The sequence below is a fragment of the Moschus berezovskii genome, chromosome 18, assembly GCF_049115385.1.
Source record: "Moschus berezovskii isolate FMDL1 chromosome 18, NW_MosBer_1.0, whole genome shotgun sequence".
Lineage (NCBI taxonomy): Eukaryota > Metazoa > Chordata > Mammalia > Artiodactyla > Moschidae > Moschus > Moschus berezovskii.
Window position 1 is genome coordinate 9549837 of NC_142477.1, and position 15092 is coordinate 9564928.

The window sequence follows — 15092 nt, forward strand, 5'->3', positions numbered from 1 at the left end:
AGAGAGAGACCGCCTTGAGGAGCCTGGGTGGAGGGGACCTGTAGGAAGAGATGGCTGGGCAGCCGGGGGCCCAGCCTGACGGCAGCTCGTGTCTCCTGCAGTGCACGGCTAGCTGTGGGGGCGGCATGCAGATGCGGTCTGTGCAGTGCCTGGCGGGGGGCCGGCCGGCTGCGGGCTGTTCCGTGCTGCAGAAGCCCGCCGTCTCCCAGGCCTGCAACACCCAGTTCTGCCCCATCGCAGAGAAGAAAGGTGAGTGTCAGAGCCCCCCCACCCCCCGCCTAGGTTTGACCTTGGTGATTCGGGTGGGGCTGTCAGGTTTCTGGAGTGGCTGCTAAGAGGGCTGAGCAGCTGGGGGTCCTCGCGGGTTAGAGGGTCTTGTGTCCACTACACCAGTTCTCTCTCCACCTCCGCCAGTTTTCCCCACGAAAGGGCCCATGGAGCAGACCACTCACTGCTCACGCCTTCCTCCCCCGAAACGGCCCAGGCGGCTGTGAGATCCATTTGGCTTTCAGCAAGCACGATTGCCTCTTGTGTTTCAGTGCTGCTGTCTGTATTCAGGGAAGGCCATTTTGAGTAAAGCAGCCTTTTGCCCCCCAAGTTAAACGAGACCCCAGAGTATTCATTTGTTGTTGATGTTCAGTCCCACTCTTTTGCAACCCCGTGGACTGCAGCGTGCTAGGCTCCTCTGTCCGTGGGATTTCCTTCAGTTCAGTTCAGTCGCTCAGTCGTGTCCGACTCTGTGACCCCCATGGACTGCAGCACCCCAGGCCTCCCTGTCCATCACCAACTCCCGGAGTTTACTCGAACTCATGTACATCGAGTTGGTGATGCCATCCAACCATCTCATCCTCTGTTGTCCCCTTCTCCTCCTGCTGCTCCTTGGCTGCTCGGTAAACATGATCCCTGCACACTTACCCAAAGTGTCTTGGAGATTTGCAGCACCATGCCCTGTCTATCTGTCTGTCACAGTTTCTGGAGGAGAAAATGGGGCTGGAGGAGAGTGAGTGGTCTGCTCAATCAGGGACCCAATAACCGGAGTCCAGTCCACAGAAGACCCATTGTCTCAGGTGGCTGAGTGGTTCCATGGGGGTGTTTAGCACAAAAAGCAGAAAATGCCAGCTTTGCAGGAACCTGCCAAGAAAGATCTTGTGAAAACAGCACGACCCACGTGGTCCAAGTGACCTGCAGAGCTGCCCTCCCTGCAGAGCAGCTACAGGGTGACGGCAGGCTTGCCTTGATTTCCCAGGGTTTCCGCGGGTAGGGTGCCAGCCGACCTGCTGGTGACTGATGCGGGGCTGCTGCCTTTCAGGTGCCTCCTGCAGGGACCACTTCCACTGGTGCACCCTGGTACCCCAGCACGGGGTGTGCAGCCACCGCTTCTATGGCCAACAGTGCTGCAAGGCCTGCTCCACGTCCAACCTGTGAGCTGGCAGGCGCAGGGACCCGTCCAGCACCAGCTGGCCGTGTCTCTCCACCAGCAGGCGTCCCAGGAAGATGGAAGCCGGGAGAAGAAAAACCCGTGCGGCGCTCTTGGACCGGACTGCATGTGTGCCTGTGTGTGCATGCACGTGTGTGTGTGTGTGTGTGTGTGTCCATCCCCGGGCACACAGGCACACGCTTGGCGGGGAGAGGCGTGGAGTCAGGACAGAGCTCCCCAACCTGCTCGCCCTGAACCGCGGAGCTAAGGCAAAGCAGGCCGGCCGGGAATGAGAAAGGATAAAGAAGGTCTGCTTCTAAGGACCGGCCCAGCTGCCACCTGGAGACCACCGCTTCCGGAGGCGGGGTCAGCCCCTCGGGGCTGCGTCCCCAAGCGCGTGTCCCGCCCCAGCGGCGGTTTCTCTGCGCAGGAACCCCAGGGGCCCCGTGCGGGTGAGCTGGTCTCCATCCTGATGGGGAGCCTGGCCTCTGGAAACGGGAAAGGAAATCCCTTCCACGGTGCTTCTGTCCCTGTCAGACCCGTTCGAAGCAGGAGAGAATTCTCATACGTTGCCTTTTTTCTCTTTCTCAGTTATTTGCAAGTGAGTGTTCCTATTTAAACGCATTTCTTAATGCTTTTCTCTTTCAAGTGGCAAAATGACAGGCTGGACCCGAATTAGAGACTCCACGGGGTTTACACCAAGCACTGTGGGCCGTGATTGGCCCACTTGGGCTTGCTTTTATGTGCTGCAGGGTTTTTTATTTTTTCCCCCTGTAAATTTTGGTTGTTTTCCTAACATCCATTCAGAAGGGAATCCAAGGATTTCCAGGTGAAAAGCTACGCAGCAGGGGGCCTCTGACCTCCCCTTCCCCCCCAACCCCGGATTTCAATCTTTTTCTGTGGTGTAGTCTCCATTCCAAATGGCGCCTGGATATTTATATTTGCTGAAGTTTTATAATAAATTTTATATTGTGCAGCGTGCTTCTGAACAACTGTGATTCTTTGTGAGATTTACTCAAACGCGGAGGACAGCCACAGAACCGGGAACCTGGCCTCAGAAAGACAGAAATGGGGCTCAGAATCTGGTAGACAGTGCCCCCGAGTGAAGAGGCTGCAGGGAAGACAGCTGGTGACCTGGGGATGGTGGTGGCCAGTGCCAGGGGGCAGGGCCACAGAGGCTCCCTGCCCAGTGACCAGGTTTTCTCCAGCTGCCCCTGCAATTGGCAAGGGGCAGGTGCAGCCTCCCTGGAGATGCCACAATCAATTAAAAGGCGCTCCCTGCTTCATTGGGCTTCTCTGATGGCTCAGACGGTGAAGAATCTGCCTGCTATGCGGGAGACCCAGGTTCGATCCCTGGGTCGGGAAGACCCCCCACCCCCCAGAGAAGGGAATAGCAACTCACTCCAGTATTCTTGCCTGAAGAATTCCAGGGACAGACTGGTGGGCTACAGTCCAGAGGACTGCAACAAGTTGGACACAACTGAGCGACTTTCACTTCAGCCTGTGTTATTAGTCAGCGTTCTCTAGAGACATAGGCACTGTAGGTTATGGGGGGGGGTTGCTTTAAGGGACTGACTCACACAACTGTGGAAGTTTCACACATCTGTCGGGCAGGAGTATTTCCTAAAAAGGAAATACTCCCGAACTCCAGGAGTTCAGGTAAGGGTTGAGGCTGGAGTTCTGCAGGGCAGCAGGCTGGAAACTCAGGCAGGGTCTCTACAATATAGTCTTGAGGCCAAATTCCTGCTTCTCAGGGAAACATTGGTTGTTGCTCTGGGACCCTTCAACCGATTGGGTGAGGCCCACCCCATTATGGAGGGTGATTGGCTTTACTCAAAGTCCGCTGATTTAAATTTTAATCACAGCCATACATGCACCCCAATGTTGATAGCAGCATTATATATTATAGTCAAGGCATGGAAGTAACCTAGATGTCCATTGACATATGAATGGATACAGAAGATGTGGTCTCATTTGGACAAGACCCTGATGCTGGGAAGGATTGAAGGCAGGAGAAGGGGCGACAGAGGATGAGATGGTTGGATGGCATCACTGACTCAATGGACATGAGTTTGAGCAAGCTCCTGGAGATGGTGAAGGCCAGGGAAGCCTGGTGTTCTGTAGTCCATGGAGTTGCAAAGAGCTGGACATGATTTACCTACTAAACAACAACAATACACACACACACACTGGACTGTTATTCAGCTGTAAAAACGAAATATTTGCAGTGGCATGGGTAAACCTGAAGACTGTCATACTAAATGAAGCGAGTCAGACAGAGGAAAACAACTATATCACTTATATGTGAGAACAAAAAAAGGACACAAATGAGCTTATCTACAAAACAGAAACAAGTCACAGACATAGGAAACCAACTTACGGTTACCAGAGGGAAAAGGTGGGGGGGGATAAATTATGAGTGTGAGATTACCAGATACAAACTACTATATACAAAATAGACAACACAGCCCTACTGTTTAGCATGGAAAAATATACTGAGTATTTTGTAATAAACTGTAAGAGAATCTGGAAAAGAAGTTATACATGTAGATACACATATATCTCCATATATATGGGGCTTCCCAGGTGGCGCTAGTGGTAAAGAACCCACCAGCCAATGCAGGAGCCATAAGAGCCCTGGGTTTGATCCCTGGGTTGGGAAGAGCCCCTGGAGGAGGAAATGGCAACCCACTCCAGCATTCTTGCCTGGAGAATCCCAGGGACAGAGAAGCCTGGTGGGCTATAGTCCATGGAGTCACAAAGAGTCAGACACGACTGAAGTAACCAAGTGGACACGCATGCGTGGAAACCCTCACACCTACACTCCGCACTCACTGACTCCAGAGCTGGGCCCGGCAGAACCCACCTCTACAGATCAGGGCATCCAGGGCTGCCTGCCCCGGCAAAGGAGGACACCGAAAACCGTATCGAGGCTGCTCCCGCCAGGGTCTCCAGCAGGAATGTCCCCGGGCCCACTGCCTGCCGGGCTCAGCCGCCTGGCTGGCTGACTCTGCGGTCACAGGCCTGAAGGCGACCACCCAAGGCTCCTACCGGGGTCACACCCAGACTTGAGGCTCAGTGGCTGACCTTTCTTCTTCTGACTTCGAGTTGGACAGCCAACCCTGGAAGCTGACGTCCCAGCTGGGTGTCTGCTTTGGGCACACAGATCCAAAGAGCTGGAATCCGTAGTCTGGCGAGAGACTCAGTGGCACCCGTGTGCCCTGCGGCTGAGGGGCCAACGCGCCTGCCGGGAGGAGCGTGAAAGGCCCGGGGAGTGTGCTTTGCTGCTTTGCGCACTCACCTGTCCATCACCGTCTTCTCAGGAGCCGAGGAAGGGTGCCAAGCTTTCCGGGGGAAGCCAGGGTCCACCAGGAGGTGCGTGTGCTTCTCTCCTGTGTCCATGCCTCCCCCAGCACCTCCTCCTCTGGTTCATGTCACAGTGCCAGTCAGTACCACAGCGTGCCACTCGCTCGCGGGTCACCTCCAAGCAGCAACGCACGCCTTCCGACAGGGATCGGAAGGTCTCAGAGCCGGGGACGCCTCCTGCACCCGTAGACGGGCCCCTGTAGGTCTGTCTGTCTTCTGCAGCCGGGAGCACCTCCGCACCCCACCGTGACATGGGGATCCAGTGCCTCAGGGGAAACAGGCCAAATCTCTGCAGCTTTACGTCTCTCCCCGCATTCCTGAACGAGTGCAATAGCCCTGGAGAGTGCTGCACTTCGTCACACTCTGCACCCTTCAGGGTGGCTCCTAGACCCTAGGAGACCCTTAAACCTCCTCCTCCAGCTCCCTGCGGGCCAGGGACTGAATTGTGTCCCCACTTCAAATTCATAAGCTGCCCCCCAGTGTGGCTGCATTTGGAGAAGGAGGGACAGGCGGAGGGAGGTGATAATTAAGGTTAGATGAGGTCACGGGAGGGTCCATGGTCCCACAGGGCTGGGGTCCTCATCAGAAAACAAAGAGGCACCAGAGATGCTTTCATTCTCTCTCCCTCTTTCTCACACACACACACTAACCTGTGCGTGTCTGGGTGGGAAGATGGAAGAACACTGCAAGATTTGCAAAAGAACCAACTTGGTTATTTTTAATTCTCCGCCCCTAATCTCAAAAAGCAGGTACAAAACAATTTAAAATGAGTGCTGTTTATTCACCTAGCCTCAAATCAACTCTTGGCAAATTTAAACGAGAAAAATACAACAGAAAAGAAAAAAATGTGATATCGTTAGAGATTCACGGTCAGGTAGGCATTACGGTTCTGGTTCGTTACCAGAAGTTTCATCAGGATGGAGCAGCCTGCAGGAACAATTTGAAAGCAAATACATGCTTCCATTATTATCCTATCTGAGGGTACAGCGTGTCACAAGTGAGGTTTTCTTCAATTTTGAGAGATAAAACTACAGTCAATGAACACAAAGGATCATCTCAGCATCACTCCTGTGGCCCTTCTCTCCACAACAGGAGGGCGTTCCTGTGACTGGTCGTTTTTTCATTGTTAGTCCCAGTCTTCTGTTTGGAGAAGGAAGTGGCAACCCTCTCCAGTATTCCTGCCTGGGAAATCCCACGGACAGAGAAAGCTCTCAGGCTACAGTCACGACCGAAGGTGAATACGAGACGCACACTGACCCAGACACGGCCCTCTTTCCGAGGAAGGCGCTTCTCACGAGGAAGGCATCGTTCGTGAGACAGGGCCCTTCCTCAGAAGAGACCCTCTGTTGCCCAAAATGAAAGGACCAGAAACACCATCAATGGACAAGTATGTGCGGAGTGGGAGAATAAAGACTGTCTTCCTAATAGTTTCCAGCTTTCTTGCAAATGTATTTGGTGGGGGCAGGGGTTGGGGACTCACCCAGGAGAGAGGAAATATGTGTGCTCTGTCAGTGGGACAGCAGTCTTTAGGGAGATGAGAATCAAAACCACAATGAGAGAGGTCATCATACTCACTCGGATGGCTCTGAGAGAAAGGAAAGAAGAACGACTCACAAAATAACCAGGGTCGGTGAGGATGTGGAGAAATCCGTCCGTCGCTCAGCCGTGTCTGACTCTTTGCGACCCCACGGGCTGCAGCACACCAGCCTTCCCTGTCCTCCACTATTTCCCAGCGTTTGCTCACACCCGTGTCCATGAAGCCAGTGATGCCATCCAACCATAAATTAGAACCCTCAGGTCACGCTGATGAGATAAACTCCTCTGGCGGCTCCTGGGAAATGTTGAACACAGAACCGCCATGTAAGCCAGCAGCTCCGCTTCTAAAGTGTATGCCTAAGAGAACGGGAAACGTGCTCACACAGGAACGTGTGCACCCCTGTTCATAATGGCTCAGCCCAGACAGGAGGGTCACCAAGACACTAGACTTCGTGAGGGGAAGTTTTTAGTTCGCTCCTCCTGGAGAAATCTATTTAAGAGCCTAATACTCATCAACCGTGTATAAGAAGTCAAGAAAGAACCCAGTTCATCAGGGAGAGAAAGCCAGCAACTATGGGGGCCGGGGCCAGCCTGGAACTGTCTTCTGCAGCTTGTCTCCATCAGGATCCCGGGCGGCATCAGTCAGCGAGTGGTCCCCCGGCAGCTGCTCTCCCGCCACCTCCGGGTTTCTGAGAGCCTTGGCTCCCCCTGGCTGAGCGCTCAGTAACCAGAGGTGCTCTCTCCCCACCCGGAGGCGGCTGTGCACCCATGTTCCCTCCTTGATCTGGCAAGCCCCGGGACCTGAAAGGAAGCGGTCCAAATTCCCCCTTCACTTTTCCTGGGAGATTTCCTTAAGCCGCTTCCCAGAGTTGAGTTGAGAACTCAAGGGCAAACCCACTACCACATCAATTTCTTTCCTTCTCAAAGACACTAAACCATTTCTAGGGCAGGGCCTCTTTTTGTGCTAATTGCTGTTTTTTCATGATTAATCCCCAAACGTTCATGCGTAGTGTCTAACCAGTCCAAATTCGTGAAACAGCTTTCACGTTGCCTCTTCCTTTGTATTGAGACAATTAGTAGTCAAGCGGATTAACTTTGGCAGCTCCATCCTGGGTCTTTCCTCTCTCCTAGAAGGACTTGAGGCCAGAACAAAAACACACAGGTCTCTAGAGAACCAAATTCTTGGCGTGGGAGGTGAGAGATGTGGGCAGGACCTCAAGGGCAAATAATCAGTCCACTTAGGAAAATTTATTGTGATGCATCATAGCAAGGCGGTTGTAATTAGTGTTGAGGGAATCCCAGGAAAGCTGATGCTAAACATCAGCGCGCTTTTCCCAGACCTCCCAGCCCCTTCTGTCCCAGGGGCAGGCCTGGCCTCCCCGCTGCTCATGGAACCCGCCATACATTTGTTTCCTCTTAGCATTACTCATCTCACCATGACTCAACGTCCACACGGCCTGGGGCTCCCCCCGCAGCCGCACCCGGCCAGCGGATCACCCTTGTCTTTCTTTTTCTCCTAACGGACTCAGATTGATTTATCTTCAAGCACCTGCAAAATCCATTGCAGACGGAACTCCTATCTTCACCACAGCCTGGGTGGGGGCTCATCAGGCCCAGATGCTGGCAAGGGGTTCCCACGCCGTGCTTGGAAATAAGATCATCCGTCTGTATCAGCACACAGTCAGTCCTTCACGATGACTGGAGCGTTTATTTCGAGGAATGCTAGCCATTCTGCAGAACTGGAAACTGGGGTTCACATCCCAGACCAGCGTTATGAATCTGTGAGGCACACAGTCATCCTGAGACTCTAAGTATCTTTGCAGTGAGAGGAGCGCCGACTCCCACCCACAACACGCGTATACAAAGAGGAGCCAGGACTTCCCTGGTGGGCCAGTGGGTAAGAAACCGCCTCCCAATGCAGGCGACACGGGTTCGATCCCTGCCTGATCCCGAAAGACTCCACATGCCGTGGGGCACCCAAGCCCGGATACCACAACTGCTGAGCCTGTGCTCTAGAGCCTTGGGATTGCAGTGAGGAAAGCCACCAGGATGCCACAGAGAGTAGCCCCCACTCAGCGAAACTAGAGAAAGCCCGCGGACAGCAAGGGAGACCCAGCACAGCCAAAAACAAGCAGATCAAAGTCAAGGCTTTGGTATTTCCACGGGTGGATGTGAGAGTTGGACCATAAAGAAAGCTGAGCACCAAAGAACTGATGCTTTTGAACTGTGGTGCTGGAGAAGACTCTTGAGAGTCCCTTGGACTGCAAGGAGATCCAACCAGTCCATCCTAAAGGAGATCAGTCCTGGGTGTTCACTGGAAGGACTGATGTTGAAGCTGAAACTCCAATCCTTTGGCCACATGATGCAAAGAGCTGACTCATTGGAAAAGACCCTGATGCTGGGAAAGATTGAAGGCGGGAGGAGAAGGGGACGACAGAGGATGAGATGGTTGGATGGCATTACCGACTTGATGGACATGAGTTTGAGTGAACTCTGGGAGTTGGTGATGGCCAGGGAGGCCTGGCGTTCTGTGGTCCATGAGGTCACAAAGAGTCAGGCATGACTGAGCTACTGAACTGAACTGAAATTAAAGAAAATACAAGAGGAGCCCCTGCAGTCACAGGGACCTGCTCATGGGTGGGATCTGTACTGGGGAAGGGTCGGGAGGAGAAGAGGGTGGGGAGAGGCTTGCCTGTTTGCTGCTTGACCCACCAAAGGCTGGGACTGAGCAGTAGGGCCAGGACTCCCAGTTGGGGCTGGATCTGGGGCTCACAACTGGGTAACGTTCTCACGGTCTTGGGCTTGGACCCCCCAAAGAGTTGTGCCAGGCCCATCCCATCACAGGATGTTTCATCCATCCACCCACCGGTTCAACTGAGCCGTATGCACCAACCAATCACCCATAACACCCCAAAAAGTTTACTTTGGGGGCTGAAATATTTGATGACGCAAAGCTTTGGCTTTTAAATATGACTCCCACTGTCTTGTTTACAAACGGTTCGTGCATGCCGTATGCCTTCTTCCTCTTTGCTCTTTAAAAAAAAAAAAAGACATAATTTGCATATGATAAAATGTATCCTTTTGAAGTGTACTGTTCAGCAGTTTTTCATACAGTCACATCGCTGTGCCACCGCCACCACTGTTTAATTCCAGAACACTGTTTTCATCCTCAAAGGAATCCCGTGCTAGTCAGAGTCGTGTCCTCAGCCCGGGGCAGCCGCTCATTTCCTTCCCGTCTTTATGACTTTGACTCCGCCTCCAGTAAAGGGAATCCTGCCTCTGTGGTCGTCGTGTCTGACTGCCATCACGTTTTCAAGGTTCATCCTCATCACAGCGTGCATCACTGGGTTATTCCTTTTTGTTGCAGGTGAAATGCACCTTGTGTTTATCCATTCATCAATTGATGGAGGTTTGGGTTGTTTTTATTTTTATCATTGTGAATAATGCTACTGTGAACAATTGTACACACAGTTTTGTGTGGATGTGTTTCCATTTCTCTCGGGTTTGGAGCTTGGAGTAGATGAGCCAGGTCCTAGGGTGACCCCCTGTCTAATATGTTGAGGAACTGCCAATTGGTTTTCCAAAGAACTTGCACCATTTTAACAAGCCCACCAGCAACGTTGAAGGGTCCATAGTCACAGCCTCACCAGCAAAGGTTATTTTCTTTTTATGTTAGCCATACTAATGGATGTGCAGTCACGTCTCAATATGGTTTTGACTTGCATTTTCTGATGACTAATGACATTCACATCTTTGAATACTCCAGTGGAACGTTTGTGTACTTGATTTCGATAAATGGATACAAGTCCTTTGCCCATTTTTAACTTGGCTATTTGTTTCTTTATTCTTGAATTATAAGAATTCTTTATGTACAAGGATATAAACCTCTTATCAGATACACAATTTACACGTATTTTCTCCTGTTGTGAGTTGTGTTTTCACCTTCTCAATGGTGTCCTTTAAAGAACAAAGGTTAATCTTTGATGTTAATTCCTCATTTAAATATTTTCTTCTCTGCAATCATCTTCAGTGATTTTTCAGCCTTCTAACATCACTTCATGGGAAATAGATGGAAAAACAGTGGAAACAGTGTCAGACTTTATTTTCTTGGGCTCCAAAATCACTGCAGATGCTGATTGCAGCCATGAAATTAAAAGACGCTTGCTCCTTGGAAGGAAAGTTATGACCAACCTTGATAGTATATTAAAAAGCAGAGACATTACTTTGCCAACAAAGGTCCGTCTAGTCAAGGCTATGGTTTTTCCCGTGGTCATGTATGGATGTGAGAGTTGGACTGTGAAGAAAGCTGATCGCCGAAGAATTGATGCTTTTGAACTGTGGTGTTGGAGAAGACTCTTGAGAGTCCCTTGTACCGCAAGGAGATCAAACCAGTCCATTCTAAAGGAGATCAATCCTGGGTGTTCATTGGAAGGACTGATGCTAAAGCTGAAACTCCAATACTTTGGCCACCTCATGCGACGAGTTGACTCACTGGAAAAGACTCTGATGCTGGGAAGGGTTGGGGGCGGGAGGAGAAGGGGATGACCGAGAATGAGATGGCTGGATGGCATCACCGACTCTGTGGACATGGGTTTGAGTAAACTCCAGGAGTTGGTGATGGACAGGGAGGCCTGGCGTGCTGTGATTCATGGGGTCGCGGAGAGTCGGACACGACTGAGCAACTGAACTGAACTGAACTTTACTGAGGCTTTCACTGGCTAAGTCAGAGATATCTCTTGGTAAATGTTGCAATGCACTTGAAAATATATGGGTTATTTTAAAATATTGTTTGATATTGATTCCTAACATGATTCCACAGTGATGAGAGCAGACTCTTATGGTTTAAATATCTTTAGACTATGGATGTTTGCACTTTGTTTTATGTCCCTGGATATGTTCTAATGTCTCCTAGTTAGTAGTCTGCGGGAACTTGAATTTGTATTTAACTATTGTGTGAAAATCGTGTGACTCTTAACTATGTTGAATTGGTTCCTGGTGCTTTTCGGGTCTCTTGTATCTTTCTACTTTGCTGTATGTTCATTCTACTAATTTTTGAGAATTTGATATTTAAACTCCAACTAAAAATCTTAATTTATCCACTTAAAAATAATCGTAATATCTAGTAGAACTATATGTAACTTTATATTTCCCAAGTCTCATAAATGTGTTATCATACTTCCATAATTTAAAAAAATAAAAAGAAAGAGGAAAAAGTTAATTTTGATGAAGTTCAATTTATCTGTTTTTTGGGTTTTTTTAATTTTGTTGTTTGTGCTTTTGGTGTCATATCTAAGGAACTAATGCCTAATCCAAGGTCACAAAAAATGTATGCTTATGTTTTCTTCCAAGAGTTTAATTTTCTTTATTCTGATGACTTCAGTGATGATCCCTACTTCTCAAGGAGGGAAAGAAAAGGAGGGAAAACATACAGAAAACAAAAGTCAGTTCATTTCATCACTTCCTAAGTAATCCCAAGAGATTAGTGCCCGCCATGATGGAGAAGCCCGGTACTTAAGGCAGAATGGAAACTGTTTCTCTGTGAATCTTAGGAGACTCCTGAGCTTTCCTCCAGCGTCTCCTCCTTATGTAGCACCTCCCTTCTCGGGGTCCACTTTGTGTGTGTGATGTAGTCGAGTGTGGCTGGAGGTCAAGGGCCGTGGCGGCTCCACGCCTTTCGATGCCCACCTCCTGCCAGGCCCTCTTCTGCAGAGAACTTCCGCCCTCTCCCCTGAGGACTGTCCCTTGTCCAGAGTGTGGCGGGGCTGCGACGCGCAGTGTGAGATTCAGGGTCAGCACACTGACGTAAGCTATAGTGTCACTCTGGAGTTGAGACCTCCTAAAGGGACTAATCCCTCTTCTTGGAGTCTGTCTTTTTTTTCTCAACTGCAATATAGGTGATTGACACCATTGTGTTAACTTCTGCAGTGCGGCAAAGCGGTTCAGCTAGGCCTGTCTGTGCGTCCGTCTTCATGTTCCTTTCCATCACGGTTTATCAGAGGATACTGCATATAGTTCCCTGCGCTCTTCTCTGTGATCCTGTTGCTTCTCCGTCCTTTGGGCACGCATCGGCGTCTGCCGGCCCCAGCCTCCCACTCCACTCCTCCGCTCCCCAGCCCCTCACAAGTCTGCTATTTGTGCCTGTGAGTCTTCTTCCATTTCATAGACACGTTCATTTGTGTCATACTTCAGATTCCACCCAGAGACAATACGGTTCTCTTTCTCTGACTTACTTCACACAGTATGATACTCTCTAGGTCTATCCATGTTGCTGCAAATGGCATTATTTCATCCGTTGGATAGCTGGATGACATTCCATCTCCTTTACGTGCCGCATCTTTATCCAACCATCTGCTGAGGGACACTTAGGTTGTTTCTATGTCTTCACTATTGTAAACAGCGCTGCAGTGCACACTAAGGTACATGCACCTTTTTGAATTAGAGTTTTGTCTGAATACACGCCCACGAGGGGGATTGCTGGATCACATGGCAATGGAGAATGTCTTAAATCATCCCACATCCACGCCTGAACCCCTCAAGGTCCTTCCTTCCCAGGATTAATACAAACTGAAGAACAAAGGCCTCCCAGTGGAGGGCCAGCCCTGCCTGAAAACGGAAAGCATTTTCCAGCCACCTGGACATAACATGTCAAGTGGCCTCAGCCCTGAGCGTGGAACTGACCCTTCCATGCCCCACTCCTAGACACAGATCCAGCTCGGTTCGACAAAACGACCTCCCTCAACGCACTCCCCTCCCACTTTCTGTAATTCTCTGAGTGCATCGGGACCCAACTGCAGCTCTGCTCCTCCCATCCCCGACCCCCAGGGCTCACAACTGCTGCCTGCATAGTCAGGAAATTAAGAAAAAATCAAATAAAAAGCCATTCAACCCACACATCCTGCCCTGGAAAACCCCAAGCCTTGTTCTTTCCTACACAACAGCCTTAAAGTCCCCTGCATTGTCACAGACTGGATCACGTTGGCCCCTGGAGGCTGCAGTTTCTCCTTAATATGCAGTGATTCCTGGAGTGGGTTTAATTTGCTTTTCTGAGGCCAAGCTGGGGGCCTTGGCAGTTAAAACCAAACGTTGGCATTTAATCACACTTTACGCTTCCCCCACCCATGCCTCCCATCCCTTTTACTAACTGACTTTTGACAGAAAGGAGAAGAAAGTAGTTTTAAGCAAACACGTTCACCACAGTGGTAGCAGTATCTCAGGTGGATGGTAGTAATATCAGCCAATGGATCAAAAATTATCATCATAATGCACGTTAATTTGTGATCAATGTATATTTCAACTTAGGAGAAGGCAATGGCAGCCCACTCCAGTACTCTTGCCTGGAGAATCCCATGGATGAAGGAGCCTGGTGGGCTACAGTCCATGGGGTCGCGAAGAGTCGGACACGACTGAGCGACTTCACTTTCACTTTTCACTTTCATGCATTGGAGAAGGATATGGCAACCCACTCCAGTGTTCTTGCCTGGAAAATCCCAGGGCAGGAGGAGCCTGGTGGGCTGCCATCTATGGGGTCACACAGAGTCGGACACGACTGAAGTGACTTAGCAGCAGCAGCAGCATATTTCAAGTTGCTCATTTAATAGCAAAGAATTGGACATTCCTTAGCCAGTGCCCTTCATCTGCCCTGTTGTTTCTTTCTGACCAATGTCCTCTGGCTTTGCTCAGCAGACTGCAGGCCACACAAGCGATCAGCCGCTCCCTGGATGTCAGTGTTCATCCACCTTCTCCACACTCTGAAACAGGAAAACAATGAATCAGATAGAGTACAGGTGAAATGCCAGGTGAGCATCCTACAAGGTGGGTAGTAATCGTGAGGTCTACTCAGAGTTCGTGAATAGAAAGTGGCAACAGTCTCCAAGATATTTGAAGAAAGAGTAAATTTATTCAAATAGAACAGTCGTGCTCCAAGTGCAACATGAGTGCTTCTTCAGCCATGGACTTTGGCCACCAGGGTCCTCTGTCCATGGAATTTCCCAGGCAAGAGTACTGGAGTGGGTTGCCATTTCTCTTCCCGACCCAGGGATAGAACCCATCTCTTCTGTCTCTTGCATTGGCAGGCAAATTCTTTTCCACTGAGCTACTGGGAAGTCTTATTTTTTATTTTTTAATTTTATGGGCACTATAACTGGTAAACATTCATGGTTTGTTCTGTTAATTTTCCTACCGAATAAAATTGGAAACTTATGTCTAGCAGACCACTCATTTCAGAGCCCTGGTTTCACTGTTTTTTATGCTCATTGTTCTTTTCCCCAGATGCCCTTAGCTGTTAATTTTGTTCTCTTATATTTATTGTTTTAAAAATCTTCAGAGTCTTTACAGATCCACATAGACTTACAAAAATAGACCTTTATTTTAGAAAATAGATTATTCATTTCTTAAGGCTTCTGAAACAAGGAAAGGACCTTAGGAGATTCTCAGTAGCGGGAAGAGGCACATTTTAATCCCTTGCTTTCGCATCTTCTGTTGCTGTTGAGTCACTAAGCTGTCTCTGTCCCCTTGCAGCCACATGGACTGCAGCGCGCCAGGCCTCCCTGCCCCTCACCATCTCCCAGAGCTTGCTCAGACTCAAGTCCACTGAGTCGGTGATGCTATCCAACCAGCTCATCCTCTGCCACTTTCTTCTCCTTTTCCCCTCAATCTTTCCCAGCATCAGAGTCTTTTCCAGTGAGTCAGCTCTTCCCATCAGGTGGCCAAAGTATTGGAGCTTCAGCATCAGTCCTTCCAGTGGATATTCAGGGTTGATTTCCTTTTGGATTGA

The 15092-nt window shown here is 49.9% G+C and overlaps 1 protein-coding gene across 1 annotated transcript in view; it reads left to right on the forward strand.

Moving 5' to 3' along the window:
* The window catches only part of ADAMTS16 (ADAM metallopeptidase with thrombospondin type 1 motif 16), a 182379-nt gene extending 179989 nt beyond the window's left edge, over window positions 1-2390 (forward strand). Inside the window, exons 22-23 of the mRNA XM_055422293.2 lie at window positions 102-249; window positions 1310-2390. Of these exons, the coding sequence (XP_055278268.2) occupies window positions 102-249; window positions 1310-1425 (264 nt within the window). The 3' untranslated portion in view covers window positions 1426-2390. The remainder of the gene's footprint in view (window positions 1-101; window positions 250-1309) is intronic.
* The last annotated feature ends 12702 nt before the right edge of the window (window positions 2391-15092 follow it).